The sequence below is a fragment of the Papaver somniferum genome, chromosome 11, assembly GCF_003573695.1.
Source record: "Papaver somniferum cultivar HN1 chromosome 11, ASM357369v1, whole genome shotgun sequence".
Lineage (NCBI taxonomy): Eukaryota > Viridiplantae > Streptophyta > Magnoliopsida > Ranunculales > Papaveraceae > Papaver > Papaver somniferum.
The window spans coordinates 78,353,364-78,379,497 of NC_039368.1; the positions used below are offsets into that span (position 1 = coordinate 78,353,364).

General features: G+C 35.7%; 1 protein-coding gene across 1 annotated transcript; it reads left to right on the plus strand.

Annotated features, from left to right (window-relative positions):
- Nucleotides 1-24,143: 24,143 nt before the first annotated feature.
- On the plus strand, nt 24,144-26,134 carry LOC113323044 (cytochrome P450 71A9-like). Its single transcript, XM_026571280.1, has 2 exons — nt 24,144-25,285; nt 25,384-26,134. The coding sequence occupies exons 1-2, from the start codon at nt 24,347-24,349 to the stop codon at nt 26,008-26,010; spliced, it is 1,566 nt and encodes a 521-aa protein (XP_026427065.1). The 5' UTR covers nt 24,144-24,346; the 3' UTR covers nt 26,011-26,134.

Genomic DNA, 26,134 nt, shown 5'->3' on the forward strand with positions numbered 1-26,134 from the left:
GTTTAGTTCTGAGAGTATTCAAAACTGGACTAGGTCTTAGGTTATTTTATGTTATGAGGTTTTCCTTGTTAACAAAATATCATGTGTCTTGCTTTACTTATTTCCGTATGATAATTGTTATTGTTATGAATAAAGTATAAGTATTTGAATATCGAATATACCTTGAGAAATCATTGATCTATTCCATCTCAAATAAGATCATACCATCATAATTTAGTCATTTTTTACATGTTATTGTTCATATTCTTCAAGTTATTATCTTTCTTTTCGTTCTCCAAGAGACATGTTTATCGACTTGTTTCCAATTATTTATCACTTATTGACGTGAAAATTTGAAATTTCTTCGGTAACAACCTAAAATTTATTGGTAACAACCTAAAATTTCTTTGGGATTATTAAAGTACAACACTATTGACATGGAAGACAAAATTATAACGAACTTATATTTCGATTGAGTCATATAACCAATAAATCTTTCAATGCTAAAAAATGATGGTACTCATACTAACTTTCACCTCAACTGGATGAAATCAATCAAAAGTATTAGCTTTGGGGCGAGTTAAAGAAGGTAATCTTATAGATGTATTGGTTGTGGAGAATCTTTCCAATATCAACATCTTGGTAAAAAAAACATGGGTATGAGTCTCACCAATCTCAGGAGAGTAGACTAGAAAATCATACCAGAGATCAATCTCTTGATAGAAAGAAACCGGATTGTAATATGTATTCTGCTATTGATGATTGTAGTAAATTCTATTCTTATGTTGTATGTGTTTTACATATAAAGTTTGTAAAACAATACTTCTATGAAGTATTTTGGAAAACTGTAGTAATATAATCGGTTAATGGGACGACCGTAATCATGTAAAAATAAAATAGTTCATCTCTCATGAAAAAAAATCAAGCAACTTGAAAATGTTTCTTTTGGCCACACAAACAAGACCTATCTTGAGTTTCCCAATGAGATTTCTCTATGTTCTGTAAACTTTTTACTTTGAAATTTATTTTCACCGATAATAGGCAAATATAATCAATATGACCTTATGTTCAATTTCTCCACTACTACTGCACTAAAATTCTTCATTGGTATTTTTGAAAACAATGAAATATGCTTTGACTTTTTTTGTTGTTGTTTTGTTTATGTTTTTTAGAAGGCCTACTCGAATGTCTATTACGTGAAGACTAAGGGTTAACATTTTATATATGTTTTATATAGGTTTGGATACTTGGACGAGTTACTTACCTTTGAATTTCTTTTTAAATTCGAATGCATAAAGTGGAGAAACATCTACACACAATGCCACTGCTCGAGATTTCTGTTTGAGTTTTTTTTGGGAACATCTTGTATTTATCCAAAATTTAATATGGACATGCATCGAAATTGCAAATTTGTTGTTTTCCCATTGTTTTAGTACTGAAGTAAATTTTTTTCCATCGCTCAACTGACCACCACTACCATGATGAAATAAAACTGAGAATGACATAATCCACGTTTTCAGTCATAGTAAACATTTAAAAATGAAAGATGTGCACTACACATTATATGCAAAAATGATATGCGAAGTACATATTTAATCCAAATTATTTTCAGTAATTATAAAGATCTACACATTCGAGATCCTAGTTAGTAAATTTGTCGAAAGATAATGCGTCCCATATGTAGTATGATTCCGATCAACTTCTCCATTCAAAACTTCGGGAAGTTCTCTGAACCAACCCACTGTTTATACCTTATTCATTGCGGATATAAAAAAAAAGACACTCTTGTATCACTCACAAACATGGAACACTGAGCTATTAAGATTATATATTGCAACTCCCAAGAAAGATATGGACCGCATGTCACATGAGTATCATGATGGATATTTTATCTCCATGGATTTGGAAAATTCATCGACTTTCATTAAGAATGGTAAGGAGGTACCCACTCAAGAAGATTTAAAGATACCCAACGACCCAAACTTTGTCGTAGCTACCGTTGATGGTAGTAGGATCGGTTCTTCTCCATCGTTTGATGTTGGGCATTTAATTAGAGATAAAGATGGTAAAAAACTGGATGCTGGTTATGGTAATGGTTGTGAAAGTTTTCCTGATACTAAACCCGAACCTGAGAAAGTTCCCGAACTTTGGGTGTTTAAGGATCCTTGGGAGGATTATTCCTCCAATGTTACCGTTTTGGAGATGGATTCTTTTGATTATGATCCCTCATGGAAGAATCCCACTTCTCTATACATGGAGCTGACAGCTGCCAATATAATGGTAAGTGAAGTTGATGCAGAAAAGTATCCACTGTTGGTAGTTCAGTGTGATAATAAGAAAGCTGTAGAGGTCCTTGATAGGATCCAAGGTGGCGCATCTTTTGAAGACATTTTGCAAGGAAGGCGTAAGACAAATGATAAACAACAAATTTAATGGTTCAAAATGGTGGATACTTGAATAATACTTCCGAATAAGTATAAAATCTTCTTATATAAAGGATAATAGTCCAGTACATTCAAATTAACATTTGACGAAGAATGTTGATTTTTTTCCAGTCAAAACCTTAATATATTGATATGATTCGAAATTGAAAACAAATTATCCTCAAGTTAAAATTACCTACGATATCTCATTACACGGTTCCACACTTCCAGGACTTCTGGGGAAAATCAAACCTTCACCATCTTTAACTTCAAAACATGATACTAAGGTGCAGGTTAGAGCTGAGTCATAAAATTATTCAAGAAATTGATCCTAAAACCAACCCTCAAATTACATCACCAATAGTAACATTTTGACCTTATAATATAAAATAGTATTACTGCATGAGCAACTTTTTAAGAATGATTTCGACCAAACATGAAATCAATTGAAAATAACTCTATTTTTTTCAACATATGTCTTATTAATTTCAATATTTATTGATACACAACTTGCTTTAATCTTTTTGCAGTCTATATGAAAAATGTGGATCAAATATACCACAATTATAGCACCCATATTATGAAAAGAAGTGATGGCATCAAAGTTTTTAAGTCTTAAATAACATCTTGCAGCAGAACACTAAAATAATGAGTTTATGCATTTGTTAATTTTCTTCCTTCTTTTTATTCATAGTGTATTATCCGTTCATGAATACAGAAATTGGACAACTTTTACATGTCCAACCATTAGAAACAATTAGTTGAAAGAGAATAGTGAGAATAATTAGGGGTAATCTTGCTGACCATCAACATAAACTTTGGGAAATGAGGTGAAAAAGGTGATTGTATGTGTTGAATGCAAGAGAACGATTGAAAAGTCAGGTTACGTAGGCTATTTATTATTACTTAGTGTTTCAATCAAACGATTACATATATTATTTATTTTTCACAAATTAGTTTTGGTTTTGATATTACTTTGTTGTTATGATTAATGAAGCTCGAAAAGAAAGTAAAATAGAGAAGTTGATTTTTATCGAGTGTAATAAGAAAATCAAACACATCGACTTTCATATTCTGTTGTTGTTATGATTAATTCAAGTTACGAAAAGAAAATTAAAAAAAAAACAAATAAATGTTGATATTAATGGAGTGTATCCAAAAATCTAAAAAATTCAAAAGAAAATATTACATTAACTTAATGGAGAACGTGGTTGCAAAATTTCTCTTGTGTTATATAGTGTTTAATATCTTTATGATGAAGTGATATTGAAAGACACTTATATTAGTATTAAATTAACAAATTTGTATTTATCTAATCAGAGAAAGGAATGTTTATTAATTGATATATAAGTTGCAAAAATCACCAAAAAATATTGGATGTGTACTCGTCTCCTCTATTGCTTTGACGTACTTTTAAACGATAACAACTTTGGTTTTCTACATACATTTTAAATTCCTTTAATTTGTATTGTAATCATCAGTGATGGTAAGAAAGTACTGACTACCTCCATGTGAAGCGGTTCCGATCGAGCCACAAATATATGAATGTACAAGATGCAATTGTCTCTCTGCCCTCAGCGACTTCCCATATGGAAAGGAATATCTGTGATTCTTGCATTGAATACAACCTTCATATACCATCTAACAAAGGCATCCATGTAGCCACATTATTTTTCGATAACTTCAACCTGTTAAAATTCAAATGACCGTATCAAAAATTCCATAACAAGTTATCATCCATAACAATAGCAATTAAAAACATATAGAAGATGATTTAAGAGAAAAATCCGTCATCTTAATTGTACCGATTATCTCATGTTTTTGCATTTTGATGGTAATAATGAAATAAAAATCAGTTGAGTTGACCCATGCTCAACAAATTCCATTTCAAACTTGGTAGGTTGGGAAACCTACAATAAAATACTGCAAGTTCACAGTGTCTAACTAGCAGAACAATGGCAAGTACAGGTCGTTCCCACGAGGAGTGTGAAATACTACTACTAATTATTATCAAAACTAACTAATCGATAAGATGATGTTTGAACGATTTTCAGAAATTTGGAACAGAATGAAATAATAATAATTCTAACAGTAAACAAAATGAGAGCGGGTTATTAGGATTTTCGGTTTCCACCAATTAATTATGCAAATTCTACTAGTCATTAAAAATATATTCCATGCATTTTCAAATATTGTTTCTCCGCTGTAATTTTCTTCGCTTCATGGGTAGTGATTCTAAAGCATTACCTATCAATCGTAAAGCATATCACGTCAAAGAACTTAACCAAAGCACGCCATATCAATTGAAAAGCATAAATAATCAAGAAAATCACATGAACAATAAAATACCAAGCCATATGAAGAAAAACTACTAGTCATTCAAATCATTATTGAGCATATAAATGTAGAGTTTACACAATTAAATTGGTTTCTACCTAAACCCTAACATGACTCTAGCTAGACATGGCTTTCTCAAAAGCCATAAACATATTAAAATCAAACTCTAGCTAATGAAAAATGAAGAATCGAAAACAAAACTTCAAAAATCTTCTCTACTTACGTCCCTGTGGCCGGGGTCTCCTCTCAAATAGTCGACCCCCTTCTTATAACCTTCCCTTTCTTTTATTTCATTAATCAAAGAATCAAAATAAATTATTCTATGAAAATATCTTGCATGCAAGTTGATGTCATCATCATTATCTTTCCCCAAATAGTATTTCCACGTCGTTCTTCCAATGAAATAATAATCTCTCCTTATTTCCAAAATCTCCCAAATGAAGAAAGAATTACTTTATTTCCAAAATAATCTCACGTGTAAATATTCCTCAATTAATTCTTCACATGGAAAATAAATTATCTTTCCCGGTGGAATATATTTGTAATAAAGTAAGAAAAATAAAATACTCCCATTTTCAGTTTGCACGTGCCAACCCCACTTTGATTTCAATTCATTTGCTGCGTTTATACCTCTCCTATGAAACAATTTTATGCTGCTGATATATATGGAGATACCAGGCCATCTACATTTTGTCATTTTTTTCATTGTGCTTGCTGATATATGGAAATACCAGGCCAACCTCATTTCATCATTGTGTTTGCTGATATATGGAAATATCAGGCCAACCCCATTTCATAATTATGGTTGTTGGTACATGGAAATACCAGGCCAACCCGTCTGCTGATAGATGGAAATACCAGGCCAGCATAATAAGTGTTGCTGATATATAAAAATACCAGGCCAACATAATTGATCATTGTGGTTGCTGATACATGGAAATACCAGGCCAACCACATTTCATCATTGTGGTTGCTGATATATGGAAGTACCAGGCCAACCACATTTTTCCATTTTTCGTCGCAAACACCATTAAGTCTCACATTTTGCTGTTTATTCACTGGATGATCGAATTCACTTGTACTTTCTACAAAAGCACTAAAATAGTATTAGTAACTAAAATATTGTATCATATCTAATATAAATATGGGTATAAAATGTAGCATATACATGCTTATCAAAACTATGCACATAAAAAACTTCACAGATAAAATAAAAAGAGGGAAGTTTCAATAATACTTACCTATGCCCATAAAAGGAACCTTAGATTTATTTCCAAAGTTCACCACCCATCAAAATTCAGAAATATCTCCTTGTTACTACACATATGGTTTGTGCATCCCATGTCCAGGTACAAGTTATCACGATGTTCTTCAACATCATTAGCGCTGCAAGTGAAGAATAAACCAAGGTAATACGTATGGCCCGAGTCACCCGAGTTACTCGCGAGTAACTCGGGTATCGCCCTCTAGGCCATACGTTCCTCTAGTACTCGTTTGAGTCGAGTATTTAGTGTTGACTCACCGAGTCATCACTGACTCGTTCCGAGTTTCGATCCCGGGTAACTCAGTTGGAGATACAAAATTATAACCGGTTGGAGGGTCAAAATTGTAAACACAGCTGCCAAAAATCTTCTCTATAAGTGAAAAAATCCCTAAAAAAGGTTGATGTATTATAACACAGATGCAGGGTCAAAATAGTAAACACAGCTATGATAGATTCGATGAACTAGACTATTTTTTCTAATATGAAGTAACACATGAATATTTGTTCTTCGATAGCGGAGGATGTTCAGGATTCTCCAATATTTGATCATAGAATATTGAACACCTGTCCTAAAATTCAAGTGTGGGGATCGCGGGTTACTTGACTGGGATCGGGGATCGGCTTCCAAGCGATCCAGATCCGATCCCCGCGTAGAAAAACATTGGAATAAATGTTCCGCTACTTCTAACTTCACATAGTTAACATGTTCGACATTTTTCTATGACAACTTCACTTTACACTCAGATCGATAATGTCATTGGATTCTGCAAATATAATATTGAATATTGGATTTATATGTCTTGCATGGAAAGACGCCTTTGCTGGAGCTTCCCTTCTCTGTGATGAAAACTTTTCTTTGTAAAGCGTGTTCTAACGAACTTTGTCTTTGTTGTTTCAACTTGAATTCATAAGCATATAAAAAACCTTCCAACCCATCAATGGTAATACTAGACATATATTTACCTTCTTCGATTGTTGCAATAACATAACCAAAAGGTTTTGTTAGTGACCACATAATCTTCTCGACAATACGAGAATAGCTCAAACTTCACTATTATTCGTTAATTGATTTACAATAATTTGAACTCGAGAAAAATATTCCGAAATGGATTCAGATTCATTCATGAATAAAGACTCGAATTCCTCATCTAGTACCTCGTAAGGTTTGGAACATTACACTTCTCACTTTGTCATCGCATTTGAAAGTTTTCTGCAATATCTCCCATGCTTGATTAGATGTTTTAGCATCATCAATTTTTTCAATGATTATATCATCAAGGGCTTAGTGTATGATGTATAAGGCTTTCTTGTCTTTCTTTTTGTTCTCTCTCAATTCGTCCTTTTGGGTTTAAGAAAGAGTTGTACTAACTCCAGGATAATTTACATTGAAGAATCCAGCCTCGACAAACCTCACTAAGCTTCTGAAAACCAAACTAAACCTTCATCCGGATGCTCTACCAATCATAATTTTTATCTCTAAACTGCGGAAAGTGGGGATAAACTGGTTCTTTCATTGTAATTTTTCTTCAAACACCACAACTACAAGATTAATACCATCAAAAACTAAGGATTGAGCACAAAGCTCTGATACCAAATGCAGGAATTAAAAAGCTAACTCCTAATTACATAACTCAAAGTAAAAGATAGAAAGACTATGAAACTTGAGAAAATAATGCTTGATTTCAATAACTTGAAAGGTACTTACGGGATTACATTTGTAGCTAAATTGTAACAAAAATATAATGACGTGACCAACTATTTAGGAGCTAGTACACCCACTAAAAAAAACAGTAATTCTGCTTAGCCCCCCAAGTCAAACCCATCATCGTACTACTGATGACGTGGCGCTGACTTTGTCTTGTCCTCACTTTTTTTAGTATTATATTGAGCTTTTGACTATGGTTAGGGAAAACCATTTTCTTTCCTTCGTTACTCTCTCCATGCCCCTACCATCAAACAACATGAATCAAAAGAAGGAGATAAGTATTAAATAAGAAGAAGGAGGATTACTACAACGTAATTTATCTGAGTTTGTAAGCTGAGGTTTAATATTGATTCGAAATTTTTCACAACTTGGTTATTTTTTCTTCACCATCGGTTTTCAATTCAGATTATGGTTCAGTGTTTCTGACATGAATGAGAACACTTTGCCTCTGGTTACTTCCATCTGTTTTAAAACCTCTCCTAAATATTACTACATCCTTTTCCTCCAGACACTTTAACTTTTTTTTTTTTGGTTTCTGGTACTTTCTTCTATGTATTGCTTCTCTTTGGTACGGTTTGGGACTTCACGGTAAAAATTAGCCAAGGGGATCAAAAACCATGTCTCTTTTTGTGCCAAAAACTTTGAAAGAGAGCAATAAAATATGGGAACCCTACTGTCCAGGGACCTTCTTCTAGAACCGAACGAAACAAGAGAAAAAATAAAAACCAAAACAGGAGGAACTCATCGGAAAACCAACAAAATAAAAAGTCCAGAAAATTCAACCACACATCATCAGACGGTGGGTTTGACACTAGGTTTGACTTTGGTGGGATGAGCAGAATTATTGCTAAAAAGATGATCCACCACTTGTATATAGAAGAAAAGATACAGATGGACCAAATTTTATGGTCCAAGTGTGGACTAATGAAAGCCAACCATTCAAAGCTCTTTTGAAGGCCTTACTCAAATCTTAAAACCCCATCCCCTATAGTTCTCGCTGGCGGAGGGGATTGGTTCACATTTGTACCATGTTTTTGGTCCACACCTATACGCTTCAGATAGATAATGAGTACATACGCGTTCGATGGAAAACCTCATCCATGGAGTTATTCAACTGAGTAGTAAAAAGAAAATTCCAAGGAAGTCCGATTTTTAACCCAAAGTTTGACACCACCATGTGGCATATATCTGGAGCCGTGAACCCTTTGAGGCCCGAGGTAGATTCCACGGATGAATGCGAATAATCAGTACCAATGTGACACGTAAATGAGGTATTATTTTGGTGCCAAATCGGTCTTTCTATCATTTTAGATGGTAAACCCTAGTTTGAGCTCTAAAATGTGAACTGGGATTTATGGCAAAATATAGGCCGTCATTAGATTTTTTTTTTTTGTTTTATAAACGACAGTTACAAATTAGCCATCACAGTCAGTAGACACTGAACTGGAGGCTGAACCATTACAAAGATTAACATCAGAACACAAAGGAAAGGCACTAAAAGGGAAATACAGATATGTGTCTAGACAAGACTAAATGCTACCAAGTAGTGAAGCAGATATCTGATAAGCACGTAAGTGCGATATATTTACACCCATAACTGCATTAGCTAGGACTCATTATTTTACTAATAATATTGTTTTAAGGATTTTGTAGGAAATACAAGTAAATCTGGTAACCCGAAGAATAAAACGGCTGAAATTAGACTTATGCGCGTATTTGACCAATCAGATCCGGTCAAAGAAATATGGACGGTCGTGGCTAATGGAATGAGATTAGGCTTCAAATTAATTTGGCATAATATTTTGTTCGTGGTGGAATTACAAGAATATGGCGACATTAATTAACTTCATTTCTACTTAATATACTAGTTTTGTTTCCATTTCATTTCTTTAGTGGATTATTCAATGTATGGTATGTGATTTACTACTGAGCACTAAATGTGGAAGATCTTTGAAAAGAGTATATAAAGAAACTGAAAAAGTCACGTGAAAGATGCTTTGAGATATGATTCCAATGGGTAAAGTGACGATAAAAGATATATACATTCCTTATTTATGATATTTTGGATGTGTAATAATATCTTTGGACTTTTGGGAAATAGACAGTGGTTATATAATTGGAGTATCAACCATGTAACAAGGGGGTTTGCTGGTGGCTACGGTGGAGGTTCGGTCTGGGGGAGTTTCGGACACGGTGTTTTTCTTTTGGCTGCCATTGGAGAAGCAAATAACAAGGGGGGAAGAAAACGACTATTACCGGGTGACGACGGTGATATCGGTTTATTATCTCTTACCCATTTAATTTATTTTTATGGATTTTGAGAAATCCATTTCTATGGTGTGCTAAATTTTGTAACTAGGGTTCATGGAGAAAACTAATTTGAGTATAAACCATTATGAAATAAATTGGAATTATCTTGGTGATAGACGCATTTATGTGTCTATTTTGTTCTCAATGTTCTGTATTGTTAGACTCGATTAAATACTTATTGTATTATTTTATGTTTTTGAAGATGTTTTTGGAAAAATAAGCTCTTGCGGCGAAATTGGCTCGAAAAGTGGTGTTTTACACCCTAGGATAGACTACTAAAGACACCCCAGAAATGCACCTGAGGAACCCAGAAAAAGTGTTGGAAACACCCCAGAAAAATTACTAAAGGCATCCCAAGGGACATGTGTTATTCGGACTCCAGCAACGGATAAGGGGGCGACCACTAGATAAGGGGTGACCCTCTTCACAAATTCAAAAAAATATTTTGGCGGGAAAATATTTGCTCTTCACTGGAAGATTTTCTCGATTGCATTTGGACGTGATTTTGTGCGATTCAATCGCTGAAACTTTGTGGAAAGATGTAATATATCATAACAGAGCTAGTATGGGTGATTGTTTCGACTGAATTTGGCTGGATAATCACGTGGAAGAAATCAGGGCAACACGGGTTTGAAAATGATATTCACGGATTTTCAGTAAGTTTGATGTGTGCTGCTCGTGTTTGGATGACACTTAGTCATTGAAGATGCGTGTAGAAGCTAAATAAGGGAGTATCAGAAGTTGTTTACGCGTGGAGAATCATTTTAGGGAAGAAAATATTCGGAAAATATTTTATTTTAACACCGAGTAATGGAGGATCATGGAGAGTTAATGAGCGTGATTTCTTGTCGTTGTTGGGTATAAATAGGTTCCCTGGGTGTCCTAGAAGGGTGGTCGAGAGTTTGGGGTCGAGAGGAGGTCCAGAGAAGCAGAAATCAAAAGTTGATGAAACTCTGTTTCTGCTGTTGCTGCTGCTGATGAAGAACACCAAGAACAGACTCGCAAGAACTGTCGTTTATCAACAGTGTCTAAGACGCACAGACGTGGGTCGCAGTGCAGTCAAAACAGCAGCAGCACCTGTGTTTTATCGTTCATTCTGTGACGCTTTTTGTGCGTCGCAGATTACAGTTTTACACCATTTTCTCCTTTTCTCTCCATTGTAAACACCATTTGAGCTATAAAAATATATTTTGAGCGTGTTTTCATCATGAGGATCTAAAACCCAACACTGGGACGCTGAATTTCATCCTTGGGGTAATTTATTTTATTCTTTTTTATGACTTTTGCATTAATCTAAAACTGAAATATGATTTGAATTAATTGGTTGTTATTTAATTTGATTATGTATGCTTAGCTTAGTTGTTTTGATACATCATGCTTAGGACTTACAATCAATGTTTTAAGAATCTATCTTGGCAAAATCAGAGTCTATGTTAATTTTATTGAGTTTTAATTGTCAAAGAATATATGAATGAACATTGTGTAGTGAATTCAGCTAAATCCTTAGTCCCAGTACCTCTCACCCATTGTTAATATTTTTGTGTATATATTTTTATTAAATCTAAAAATTCCATTTCCTTCACAAGTCTGAAACGAATCCTACTTACTACAACCCCATCAAAAATTTGTGAATCATTTTGGCACCGACGACGCGGATTTGTGCTTAGGTAGAATTTTTAGGTTTTTATTATTTTTTATTATTCCATTTGTTCTTTTTACGTTCTTTGGTTGTCTTTGTATTACAGGTTTGAAGTTGGATACTAAAGACTTGGAATCAAAGCTTAAAGCTAAAAGAAAGGAAAAGACAAAGCAAAAAAAAAGAAAAAAAGAGAAAAAGAGAGAGATTTATTTATTTATTTTTTTTTTAGAGACTTCCATTTTTTTTTTGTAATTATTATTATTTTTTGTATTTCTTTTCATTGGACTTGGACTTGGACAATTTATTTTATTTTAAACCCTAAGAAGGGTTATATAAAATTAAATAAAACTGTTTGCAGGGAAGGACGACGATTACAATATCGTCTCGGCCCCTCGGGTTCGCACATGACACCGGAGTCGTGGCCCGAGTCGACTAGGTTCTTCGCCCGTCTGGTACGGGAGGTAAACTTCGAAACACCCGCGAACTCCTGTCAGCGGGTTTACTGTCTGCCTTAAGGTGATTATAGTTGAGGATGAACGGTGCTTTAATTTCCTAGTAAAGGGCAAACTGGCCATATAAGATAAGGACTTCGGATTTCATCACCGTTCCTTCTTGCCCGCTTAGGAAAACGAAACCTAACGCGAACCCAAGCTTAAAATTTGATTAGAACGAGACCGATAGGGTAACGAGCTTGGTAGGAAATCTTCGAAAAATATTGGTTACTCTTTTAGCATACTTCGAAGTTCATGATGGTTTCTGTGAGTTGAATGCGTGACTGCGCCGCCTTGTGATAGCGGTGAGGCCTTGGGTATCAAAGCTCCACTGAGCTTCCCTCGCCTCAATTCAACTTACTTTGACTCGGATTGATTCCAGAGGGGTTTGCTTAAATTGTAACGAATTCCCTTTCGAAGGATTAGAAGCTGGTCTAGAAACAATCTAAGTGGAGCCATCATGCTTGTTGTTTGCTAGATTTTATAGGTTTGATTTGGTCGAGTCAGCCTTGTTTGTGATTGTGTAGAATTCCCTTGCAATTAAGAATGTCGAACTGGTATGATAGAAGCCAATACAATGATTATCGACCTGAATTTGAATATGGACATCATCCTTTCTATGACCATGTTGGGAATAGTGGTTGGGAACGCCATCCTTTGGAAGGATATGGGTCATACCCTGGTGAGCCCAATTACTATCCACACATGCATCAGTCTTACGAGCAAGAAGATTATAGTACTAGTTCTTCGTCTCTAGAGGATACAATCAAACTATTGAAAAGTAGTCCTTTTTATGATCCCTCTGTTCCTATTCCTCCTTTAGAAGAGTCCCTCAGGGAGTTAGCTGAGTCGACGCGTAAGTTAGCTGAGATGAATAGTGTAATTATAGACGAAAGAACTACAATAATGAGTGAACTTTCTATAGAGGAATCCCTCAAGCTGATGGCTGAGACGAACGAAAGACTTGCTCGAAATAATCTTACTTTCCAATATAGTGTTTCCAATAATACCCTTAAAAATGAGGATAGTTATTTGCATAATCAAGATGACGAGGTTAGAATTGGTAACACTACTTGTTTTGATGAGGTTCGATCTTTTTCATGTTATTATGAATAAGGATAGTGTTGATGAAGAATCATACTTATGTAGGAATAGTGATCAGGAAATGGTTACTCCAATTGAGCTTTACAATGATAATATTATTTCTAGTTCAAATCCAAATAATTTTAATAATTATTCACCTATTCAAAAGGACGAGGATTTGACTAGAGATACCCTCGTTTTAGACGATGTAGTATTTCCTGTTTACAAAGCCGATAATGATTTAGAGGAACGAGTTTATTCTGAGAATAATGTTTTAAAGTCTAGCGATTTAGAAACAATAGTCTTAGACGAAGAAGATGAACTCGTAGAGATGAGTGAGGATGAACCTGACTTAGAAGAATCAATTGACCATTTCCAGGAATCTGATGACCTAGAAATTAGGGAAGTTGTGACTAGTCTTTCTAGAGACACAAAAACTCTAAGTTTGGGGGTGATTATCATTCTTCGTGCTTTAACTCTTAGGAAGTTCCCTCTGTAGGACTTGACATTGTGCCTCAACCACTACAAGATTATCTTCATACATTTTCCCGAACCAATGATGTCCATAGAGAAGCTCAGTTGTTAGAAACCCATCCTTGGTTGATGTGGTTAACCCAGGCTATGATACCAAGATTGACTTTGTTTTCCCACCAAAAACTTTTCAACCAATTGTGGGAACATATGATTTTCAGATGTGTCGGTTATTAAGTTTTGAGACTAAACCTAATTACTTTAGGATATTAGGGTCGACACATTTTCTTAAGGAAGACCATCTTTCATTGTGGTCAGCTGTGAGTCAAATCTGATTGACTTAGAGGATCCCCAGTTATTCAGGCTTTTTATGCGCTTCTAAGTTCTTACTTGAGTATTCCAGACTCTTCTGATCTTCAGAATGCCTTTGAGGAAATCCATTCCAGGAAAACTTCTTATTTAGACCCTTTTATAGAGCCTGAACCTGAACCACAACTAGATGTAGTTGTCTTAAGCAAGGGTATGTTCGGTATCTTCTGGTCTGTTGCACTTTCCTCTTCTTGTGGGTAACACTTTTTGATCCAGATGACCCACAGTTATTCCGGATACTACTATATGATCTAGTGGTGACTAATCCTTGCTTAGTCTGGCTGAAGACTTTAAACTTAGCACTTCTTGGGAGGTAACCCAATATTCATGCGACACGGTAATATCTTTCCTTATCTCTTTTGCTTCACTGGTAACAGTTTCTCCTTGTTCATGCTTTTAATTTCATCTTTAGAACATTGAGGACAATGTTAGATTTAAGTTTGGGGGTATGGGAGAAAGTTCTTAGTTGCAATAAATAAGCTCCAGAGACTAGAAATTTATGCTTATTAAGGTTGGCACTAACTAATATAAGTGGATGGAAGCATTTTGGTTGTAGGATTTGAGGAACCAATCTGATTAGATGGAAACATATAAAGAGTCTATTCATAAAAGCACAAAGCTCAGGTGTTAGAAAAAGAAAACATGGTAGTTTCGTCATATCCTCGTGATGGAAACATCGAAAGAATCCTGATCACTTTTTTTTTTTTTTTACCATTACTAGGGTGAAATAGAGTGACTGAGATGAAAAAAATAATTGAGACCAGACCACCAGACCAACCGGAATAAATATAATAAAGTCGACCACTGGTACCCTTGTATATGCCAGCTGAGTTGACCTAGAGTTAGGATTATCGACCACTGGTTCCCTTGTATTTGCCAGTGTGTTGATATTAGTCCAGACCAGTATCTCAGTCCATTAGGATAGGTTCACCTTAGTCAACATCATCCACATTTTTCTCTACATCCATCTTCTTAAATCTATCCATGTGATTGGTTGACTCCGGTTTATGATGTCCAGAAACTATCTGAGTAGAGCTCTGTCACTTTATATGAATTTTAGTATGCTTGAGTGCAAACTCGTGTACAACAATTGGAATTTCGCATCAGGGTACTTCCTCCTGTAGTCAATAAGTATGCCAACCAAGGAGATTCTTTAGTGCCTTCCAAGGTTCTGCATAGATAGCTAGGGTCTGGAGTAATGGTTTTGTGGGCACACCTCTGGTAAACCCTCCCGAGATTAACTCGGTCACTAGGGACACCTAGTGAGTTAGGATTTTATTTTTATTATTTTTGCTCGAGGACTAGCAAATAATAAGTTTGGGGGTATTTGATAGACGCATTTATGTGTCTATTTTGTTCTCAATGTTCTGTATTGTTAGACTCGATTAAATACTTATTGTGTTATTTTATGTTTTTGTAGATGTTTTTGGAAAAATAAGCTCTTGCGGCGAAATTGGCTCGAAAAGTGGTGTTTTACACCCTAGGATAGAGTACTAAAGACACCCCAGAAATGCACCGGAGGAACCCAGAAAAAACCCAGAAAATTACTAAAGGCACCCAAGGGACATGTGTTATTCGGACTCCAGCAACGGATAAGGGGGCGACCACTGGATAAGGGGTGACCTTCTTCACAAATTCAAAAAAATATTTTGGCGGGAAAATATTTGCTCTTCACTGGCAGATTTTCTCGATTGCATTTGGACGTGATTTTGTGCGATTCAATCGCTGAAACTTTGTGGAAAGATGTAATATATCATAACAGAGCTGGTATGGGTGATTGTTTCGACTGAATTTGGCTGGATAATCACGTGGAAGAAATCAGGGAAACGGGTTTGAAAATGATATTCACGGATTTTCAGCAAGTTTGATGTGTGCTGCTCGTGTTTGGATGACACTTAGTCATTGAAGATGCGTGTAGAAGCTAAATAAGGGAGTATCAGAAGCTGTTTACGCGTGGAGAATCATTTCAGGGAAGAAAATATTCGGAAAATATTTTTTTAACACCGAGTAATGGAGGATCATGGAGAGTTAATGAGCGTGATTTCTTGTCGTGTTGGGTATAAATAGGTTCCCTGGGTGTCCTAGAAGGGTTTTTGGGGTCGAGAGGAGGTCCAGAGAAGCAGAAATCAAGAGTTGATGAAACTCTGTTTCTGCTGCGCTGCTGATGAAGAACACCAAGAACACGAAGAACAGACTCGCAAGGACAGTCGTTTATCAACAGTGTCTAAGACGCACAGCGTGGGTCGCAGTGCAGTCTAAACAGCAGCAACACTTGTGTTTATTTCATTCTGTGACGCTTTTTGTGCGTCGCAGATTACAGTTTTACACCATTTTCTACCTTTTCTCCTTTTCTCTCCATTGTAAACACCATTTGAGCTATAAAAAATATTTTGAGCGTGTTTTCATCATAGGAGCTAAAACCCAACACTGGGACGCTGAATTTCATCCTTGGGGTAATCTATTTTATTCTTTTTTTATGACTTTTGCATTAATCTAAAATTGAAATATGATTTGAATTAATTGGTTGTTATTTAATTTGATGATGTATGCTTAGCTTAGTTGTTTTGATACATCATGCTTAGGACTTACAATCAATGTTTTAAGAATCTATCTTGGCAAAATCAGAGTCTGTGTTAATTTTATTGAGTTTTAATTGTCAAAGAATATATGAATGAACCTTGTGTAGTGAATTCAGCCAAATCCTTAGTCCCAGTACCTCTCACCCATTGTTAATATTTTTGTATATATATTTTTATTAAATCTGAAAATTTCATTTCCTTCACAAGTCTGAAACGAATCCTACTTACTACAACCCCATCAAAAATTTGTGAATCACTTGGTATTAGGCTATAAATATGAATCTTGAAGTCTATAATTTTGTTCATTGATTTTATTAGAATATGATTTGTTGCACACCGGCTTTGTATGATACATTAGCCTAAATTCATAAATTCATATGGTTTGCAATTGTATTTGTTAGTATTTGATAATTCATGCTTAGGTTAATTCTTTTGATGGGTTATGCTTAGACGAAGCAAATAATAATTGCGAATCTATAAACTATGTTTTTGATAATTCTCTCGTCATTATAATTTGATAGGTCATGCTTAGAAATTTGATGGGCTATACTTAAGAGATACGAGTTTATGATCGGAAATTATAACAATCGTAGGTGTTGCAATAAAACAAAGCTATAAACACATATTTAGAATTAGAGTTCTTTTCGGTGCATAATTATAAATAGTAGAATCCATAGACCCTGGTTATCGACTCCTTCTCATTGCATTTTATTAATTTTATTTTGTTTTCGTTCTTTTTAAATCCTTAATTCCATAAATCTCAAAAATATCATTTATGCTTAGTCGATTAGGAATATTGGTTACAGTATTTTCCACCGCTCCCCGTGGGAACGACTCGTACTTGCCTCTGTCTACATTGTAGACTCTGTGCGATTGCGGTTATATACATATAGGTATCTCCGGATCCTACCAATTTTTGGCTCCACTGCCGGGAAGCGGTTGAGGAATATTGTAATTGACATTTTGTACATAGTTATTATTTTTATTTATAATTTTTTTTTTGTACATAGCTTATTATTTTTTCTTTTATTTTTATATTTTCTTTTAGTTCTTTTTACGTAGCTTATTTGATTTTTCTTAGGTACCTTAGTCTGAAGAGCGGCGATTGGAGTCAACAACATGCCTAAAGTAAGTACTTGATATTCTCGCAAAGCCTTTGCAAGGTGAGTTATTGGGAAAAATTTACTTTGTATTATGGTTTCCAGTGAGTTGACTTCTTTTATAGATTTTTGGAATCTTACCAAAAGAGCTGAGACTGCAGAGGAGTCATCTGATATTTCACATGAGGAGTATGCATATGCACCTTCTCGTTATCAGGAATCTTCCGAGTGTGTAAATAATGATTGGAATTATTCTCATAGGTATGATCATTCCGGATTTTGTGAAGGTTATGACCATTACCAATCTAACCCTGATTATGAGCCACAATGTGTTGGTTCCAATTATTATTCACACATTTCTCTGTCACAGTATGAGAGAGATGATCAATCTTACTGTGACCCATCTGCATCACAACTATCTTTGTTAGAACGCCTCAATATTGAAATTTCTGAGCAGACCAAGGCTAATGAGTTATTTTTTGCTGAGCTGAGTAAAACCCAAGCTTATATTGATCAACTTTCTGAACAAACTGATTTATCGATTGCTCAACTAACGTAGTCGGTAGAAGATCGTGATCTTACTGAGGGTACAAGTTATGATTTTTCTTATACTCTTGATATTTATGATGAAACCGCTTTAACTAATGAGTCAATGTGTATGGAGGATGATGATGAACTTGATAGTTGTGATCATACGAATAGAGATATTGTCATACCAAGTGAAGGTGGTGATTTTAGTCCAACTCCTGATCGTGTTAATGATCACTCACCTATTCAAAAGGATGAGTTTAGGATTGAGTACACCATTCTTTTAGACGGTGTGACATATCAGTGCTATAACAATGATGTTTATGAAGAATGTGTTAATTCCGAGGAAACTGTAGTTAAGTCTAACGACTTAGAGACATTATACTCTATCTATAAGGTTTCTTTTGATCATCTCTATTGTGATATTCCTATTGATTCCTTGGTTGATGATGATTATGATGATGATTTAGTACATGGTTACAAACCCAGTGGAGAAGTTAATATCCCTAGAATTGTTAGCACAACTTTTCAGAAGATTCCTAATTTTGGATTAGAACTGCGTGCTTCTCCATCATTACTAGATTATTTTGCATCTCGTGACTTCTCTTTGCCTGTGCATGTCTCCCAAATGGTTTCAGTTCCCACCCACAGTGAACCACTTGACTCGGTAATTCTTGTTACTGACGATTTATCCTTCGCAAAAACAAGGTATGTGGGCAGCTCTTTCCTTTTGATAATATCTATATCTTTACGTTGCTACAACGAAGATCTTAGGTCATCACTGGTTGTATATATTGTTCTTTGGGTCGATCCCCAACTATTTAGGTTGTTGATATATGGAGAATCCTTTATGTATATTCCAGTAGGTAATTCTATTTTCTTATTTTATTTTTATTTGTTTATTTTCGCATATTATGAATTTTCCATCTTAAATTTTATATTGGATGACTCAATTACATTGAGGACAATGTAATGTTTAAGTGTGAGGGAGTGGTTAACTTTTTCCTTTTTCTTTTTCAGGAATTTTCTTGCAATTTATGACCAGCTGTGGAGCGGGTCTATTGTAGGTTTGCAGGTATATTATGACCAGCTGTGTAGCGGGTCTTAAAAAAAAATTATCATCATGGTTTTTAGGGTTATGACCAGCTGTGTAACGGGTCTTGTGTATGGTATTTATCATGACCAGCTGTGTAACGGGTCTTTTGTATGGTATTCTATGACCATCTGTGTAGCGGGTCTTGGTATGATATTTCAAATTTTTATTTTATGACCATCTGTGTAGCGGGTCTAACTCTCTCTTATGATATGACCAGCTGTGTAGCGGGTCAATTATTTTTGTTTTGCTCGGGACTAGAAAAATGCAAGTGTGGGAGAATAAGCACGTAAGTGCGATACATTTACACCCATAACTGCATTAGTTAGGACTCATTATTTTACTAATAATATTGTTTTAAGGCTTTTGTAGGAAATACAAGTAAATCTGGTAATCCGAAGAATAAAACGGCTGAAATTAGACTTATGCGCATATTTGACCAATCAGATCCGGTCAAAAAAATATGGACGGTCGTGGATAATGGAATGATATTAGGCTTCAAATTAATTGGGCATAATATTTTGTTCGTGGTGGAATTACAAGAATATGACGACATTAATTAACTTCATTTCTACTTACTATACTGGTTTTGTTTCCATTTCATTTCTTTAGTGTATTATACAATGCATGGAATGTGATTTACTACTGAGCACTAAATGTGGAAGATCTTTGAAGAGAGTATATAAAGAAATGGAAAAAGTCACGTGAAAGATGCTTTGAGATATGATTCAAATGGGTAAAGTGACAACAAAAGATATATATATTCCTTATCTATGATATTTTGGATGTGTAATAATATCTTTGGATTTTTGGGAAGTAGACAGTGGTTATATAATTGGAGTGTCAACCATGTAACAAGGGGGTTTGCTGGTGGCTAAGGTGGAGGTTCGGTCTGGGGGAGTTTTGGAGATGGTGTTTTTCTTTTGGCTGCCATTGGAGAAGCAAATAACAAGAGGGGAAGAAAACGATTATTACCGGGTGATGACGGTGATATCGATTTATTATCTCTTACCCATTTAATTTATTTTTATGGATTTTGAGAAATCCATTTCTATGGTATGCTAAATTTTGTAATTAGGGTTCATGGAGAAAGCTACTTTGAGTATAGACCATTATGAAATAAATTGGAATTATCTTGGTATTAGGCTATAAAAATGAATCTTGAAGTCTATAATTTTGTTTATTGATTTTATTAGAATATGAGTTGTTGCACACCGGCTTTTGTATGATACATTAGCCTAAATTCATAAATTCATATGGTTTGCAATTGTATTTGTTAGTATTTGATAATTCATGCTTAGGTTAATTCTTTTGTTGGGTTATGCTTAGACGAACCAAATAATAATTGCGAATCTATAAACTATGTTTTTGATAATTCTCTCGTCATTATAATTTGATAAGTCATGCTTAGAAATTTGATGGTCTATACTTAGGAGGTGCGAGTTTATGATCGGAAATTATAACAATCATAGGTGTTGCAATAGAACAAAGATATAAACACATATTAAGAATTAGAGTTCTTTTCGGTGCATAATTATAAATAGTAGTGGAATCCATAGACCCTGGTTACCGACTCCTTCTCATTGAATTTTATTAATTTTATTTTGTTTTCGTTCTTTTTAAATCCTTAATTCCATAAATCTCAAAAATATCATTTCTGGTTAGTCGATTAGGAATATTGGTTACGGTATTTTCCACCGCTCCCTGTGGGAACGACCCGTACTTGTCTCTGTCTACATTGTAGACCCCGTGCGATTGCGGTTATATACATATAGGTATCTCCGGATCCTATTAATATCCTCACTCGGTCAAGTACTGAGAAGTAAACAAAAGTTTCTACCAAGTCTTCATCAGCCCCACTCCGACCATGATTACAATGTACTGCTACCGGAACCTCTTTCAAGACGTGAATATGTTGACGTTTAATTCTCATAAATGAGCCACGCATGACATATAGAGTTGCATCTTTCCTCCCATACGAAGGAAGATGACTAACAAAGGTGAAGCTTGACCAGTTCCCTCCAAACAGTAGAACATCATTCAACTTGTGAACATCGAAGAAAATCAACTCCCACCTATGCCATATATATGTACTAACTTCCCAAACCCTCGCCGAAGGAGTAAACTGGCTTAGAAGTCTGATGTTGAGGTATTACCAACATGGGTGAGAGCCAAGATCCCATATAACATCCCAAGAATTCCAAGAAGTATACTGATGGGAAAAAAAGAACATAGTGAAAAATTCCTCGAAACCCTGCCGAAAAGAAAACCCAAAGTGCCGAAACTTCCATCCAAAACACTTATGATCAAACACAGGCTTCATCTTACTACTATCCCAAACATATGTACTGATATCTCAAGCCCCCGAAGGTGATACCTGGCTTAAAGGTCTGGCAGCAGAATAAGTCCAACATAAGAGTAAACTGAATACCGACAATTCATCCCAAGAACTCAAAGAGAAAATATGATTCAGGGAATAATCTCTAAACATAAGACTCATTTCATATTCCATAAAGGACAGTGAATTTAGTCCATTCCACACACGAGAGAACCAATAAAATCTAATTCAATCTGTCGATAAGCAACCATTCTGATGGATAAGATATCATAAAAAAAATTACAGGTGTAGTGAGGATCAGGATTATCCATCTGCTTTTGACTTAAGCCACCCCAGTTCTCATCATACTGCTCAATTAGTTTATGAACTTCACAAGAATGTATTGAGGGTCTAAATTTCAGAACAATTACTGGCAAAAGAAGATTGTCATCCACCATGTTGCAAATACTCAAATAACATCCAGAGTATGAAGTCCACATAACAAGCTCACCATCCAAGGTATTAGTACAACTTACACTATAAGCTCTAGATGTCAGGGTATCAAAGCATATCCATTCTCTAGAAAACAAATAAGCATCAAGTTTTATCTGTATATAGGTATCAGTTTTCCCGACTGCGAGATGCTGATAATCTCTATAACCTTCTTTAAAAACACATCCATCCTTAAGGTTCCTCCCTAAACATCTACATCTCAAGTAGTTCAAGAACCAGGATAAATTACCATCAGTGCTAAGACAAATACTCAGAGCACATCCTAAACAATAACACCCCAAATCAACTTCACCCATCAAGGTAATCATACAATTGATAGCATACTTCTTATGAAGAGAAAAACTTAAACCCTTCCACTCAGACGAGAACAAATAAAAATCAAGTCTAATCTATCTGCAAATCTTGATATCAATTAAGCAAAGAAGACCGTAAAGGGCTATGCAGTACCCGTGGCTTTCCGAGGTTCTTACTGTATTTGAAGAAGATAACAGTATGGAGTTTTGCAAGAAAGTCCTGAAGTTGCCTTGAATAGACCAAAGCTTGACGTGACCCAACCTTGGACATTGTTCCGACCGGCCATTGCCTTGGCCAAAGCATTTACCCTTGTCAGATCTGAGATTAACTTGACCAACAACTAGGTCATCTGAGACTCTGAAACTGTTAACCGACCTCCCCGAAAAATTCAGTGTAACAACTTCCTTTGGATTTTCACTTCTTTTTCTCAAAAAACAAGACATGGTTGGAGCTTGTGACGACTCGTTCTGCTTGATCATTAAGAGAAATTATCCTAAGGAGCTGATTAACAAATGGTTTTCGAGCATTAAGATTTAATTCAAGTTGATTCAACATCTGACAAAGAAGTTCCTCATCTGTTGAAGGAATGGGATTCACAATTTTTAAAGGAAAATCTCCGTACTTGTAGGACACAGCTTTGAACTTCATCATTACCAGAAGAAAGGACCAGTTGAGATCGTGCTTACCAAAACCAAAGAATAAAAAGCTTAGGAAATCTTCGAGAGAAAAACAACTGGAACCGAAGTTTTATGTAGAAATTAAACAACGAAATCACTATTCAGGATACAAAACAAACATTTAAGAAAACAGATCCAAAATCCGTCTAGCAAACTTAGAGAATAGAAGAAAAATGGGAGAAACAAGGATTTGGGAATACGATCTACTAATGAGACTAATAGATCTGAGCTATCACCAAGAAAATGAGAGAAACTGGTAGAGAAAAACAGTTAATAGTTAAGCAATTTCAGAGAAGAAGAGAGCGGTTTTAGGAGTAATAAGATGGTTTTAGATGAAGAAATAGTGGTATTTGACTAGTCAAAGAGGTTTTGAGATAAAAAAATTTTTTAGGGTGGGTGAAAGTTTTACGACTTCATCTCTCTCCTCTTCTTACGTGTGAAATTGCATGGTAGCACAGTTTTTTGCCGTCATTAGATTTTGAGTTGCGTGTCATACATTCGGATCACAATACAGATATTGTGAATCCAAAGAAAAAAGACATGACACATGTTGGGTCACTAGACTAATTCTGGGTCATGTCATAATGACAATTTTCTCGTTGAAATGGCAAATCTTGTATCACAGAGCTGTGATTTATGGCATTCCAATAGAGTTCTACGGAAGAACCATGGGAATTTTTAGGGTGGGTGTAGCAGGGTTGAAAATGTCTCCCTAGTCTTTGTGTCACAGAGCTGTAATTTAATCTGATGCCATGGTCATACACTAAACTTGCGGTTTTTTTTTTTTTTTTTTGCTAACTTTTCATTTCCCCTCTCTTCTTCTTGACTGCTGACACTGTTTCCCATCCATGTTAGCGATAAATTTCAAGTCTTTGCTTGAAAAGGAAAATTTGGCCATTATGCGTCAACAACTGATAAAGGACGATTAGTGCATTACATAAAAAAAAAAATTCAACCAAATAGTCCAACCTTATCATCTCGATTGTTTAGCTGTTGTTATCAGGCTTATGCAACATGCCACTTAAACCCAATATTGCCCCTGGCCGCCTTTGGACTCGATTGATAGCTGTTGACTTTGCTGTGGAATTTTAATGAGTGGAGTCTGCTCATTGATATTTCAACAAGATTGAATCCTCAGCTAATCAATCAATCTCTCAACAAGAAAATCAATCAAATGGATCGGCAAATGATGAAGTACTTGTTCATATTTCGAGACCAACTACCTACGACAGATGCTTTCTGGCTTATGATCCTCTTCCTTGTCTTAGCAACGCCTTTGTTAGTGTTGCTGAAAAGAAGAAAGAACAGAAAAAGTTGGAGATTACCTCCAGGTCCCAAAAAGCTTCCCATCATTGGAAATTTACACCAACTTGGCGGTGACCTGACATCTCGTTCACTTCTCAAGCTTTCTAATAAACACGGACCTCTAATGTTCCTCCAGTTAGGCTCCATTCCGACTTTGGTGATTTCCTCTACCGATATAGCAAAAGAAATCTGCAAAAGCCATGATATTGTATTTTCTGGCAGGCCTGCATTATATGCTGCGGAGAAGATCTGTTATGGGTGCCAGGATATAACTTTTGCTCCTTATGGTGATTACTGGAGGGAGATTAGGAAGATATCAATATTAGAACTGTTGAGTCCAAAGAGAGTTGCATCATTCAGATCTGTGAGGGAAGAAGAAGTATCGATCGCCATGGATTTTATCCGCAAAGCTTCAGCTACTACAAAGGTTCCTATTAACATAACTGAAATGATGTTTTGCGTCATAAATGATGTTATCTGTCGATCTGCTTTTGGTCGGAAATTCGGGCATGGTGGAGGTACGCTTCGCAGTATTCTTCAAGTAACCACTGACATGCTAGCCGGGGCCAAGACTGCAGACATCTTCCCATGGATGAGTTGGATCCACAAGTTCGATGGAGTAGACACAAAAATAGAGGAAAATGTTCAAGAATTGGATAGTTTTTATGAGAGTGTAATAGACGAACACCTCGAACCCCAGAGGCCCTGCCCTGAATTTGAAGACTTTGTTGACGTGCTGCTTCGGCTTCAAAATGACCCTGATCAGCATATCTTGTCCAGCAGAGATCAAATTAAGGCACTCCTCACGGTTTGTGACTAAAGCTTGTGCTGCTTTATCCATCTTTTACCTTGTTGCGTTACTACTAGTGTACTGATTCTTGTCATGAGCTTTACTATCAACCGCAGGACATGTTCTCTGCTGGGACCGATACGTCTTCTTCGACACTGGTGTGGACAATGACAGAACTAATCAAAAACCCAACAGTGATGAAGAGAGCACAGGAGGAAGTGAGAAGCATTCTTGGCGATAAGGACATGGTAGAAGAAATTGATCTTCCCAAGCTAAACTACTTGAAATCTGTAGTAAAAGAGACGCTGCGGCTTCACGCTCCAGTTCCATTACTAGTTCCAAGGGAAACTACAGATAACTGCACAATAAATGGATACGGGATCCCGGCAGAAACAAGGGTGATTTTTAATGCAAAAGCCATTGCAATGGACTCAAAGTTTTGGGATGAACCAGAAGAGTATCGACCAGAAAGATTCATGATTAAGAACATTGATTTTAAAGGAGTACAAGACTTTGAGATGATACCGTTTGGGATAGGGCGCAGGAGTTGCCCTGCTATTAACTTTGCTTTGGTCGTAATTGAGCTTGTTCTTGCAAACCTTCTGCATCAGTTTGACTGGGAAATGCCCATTGGTATGATAAAAGAAGAGATTGATATGCAAGAAGCTCCAGGGATTACAGTGCACAAGAAATTTCCACTTTTCCTGGTCGCTACTGCTGCTAATGTAGATCGCAGTGCATAAAATCCCAAGGGAGATTGATGCAGCTCAGGGAAGGGCTTTCTAGTTGTAAGAATGCGTAATTCAGTAAAGGGCATAAGAATCTTTAATTCTGCAATTCAGTTAAATTCACGAATTTTATTGGCAA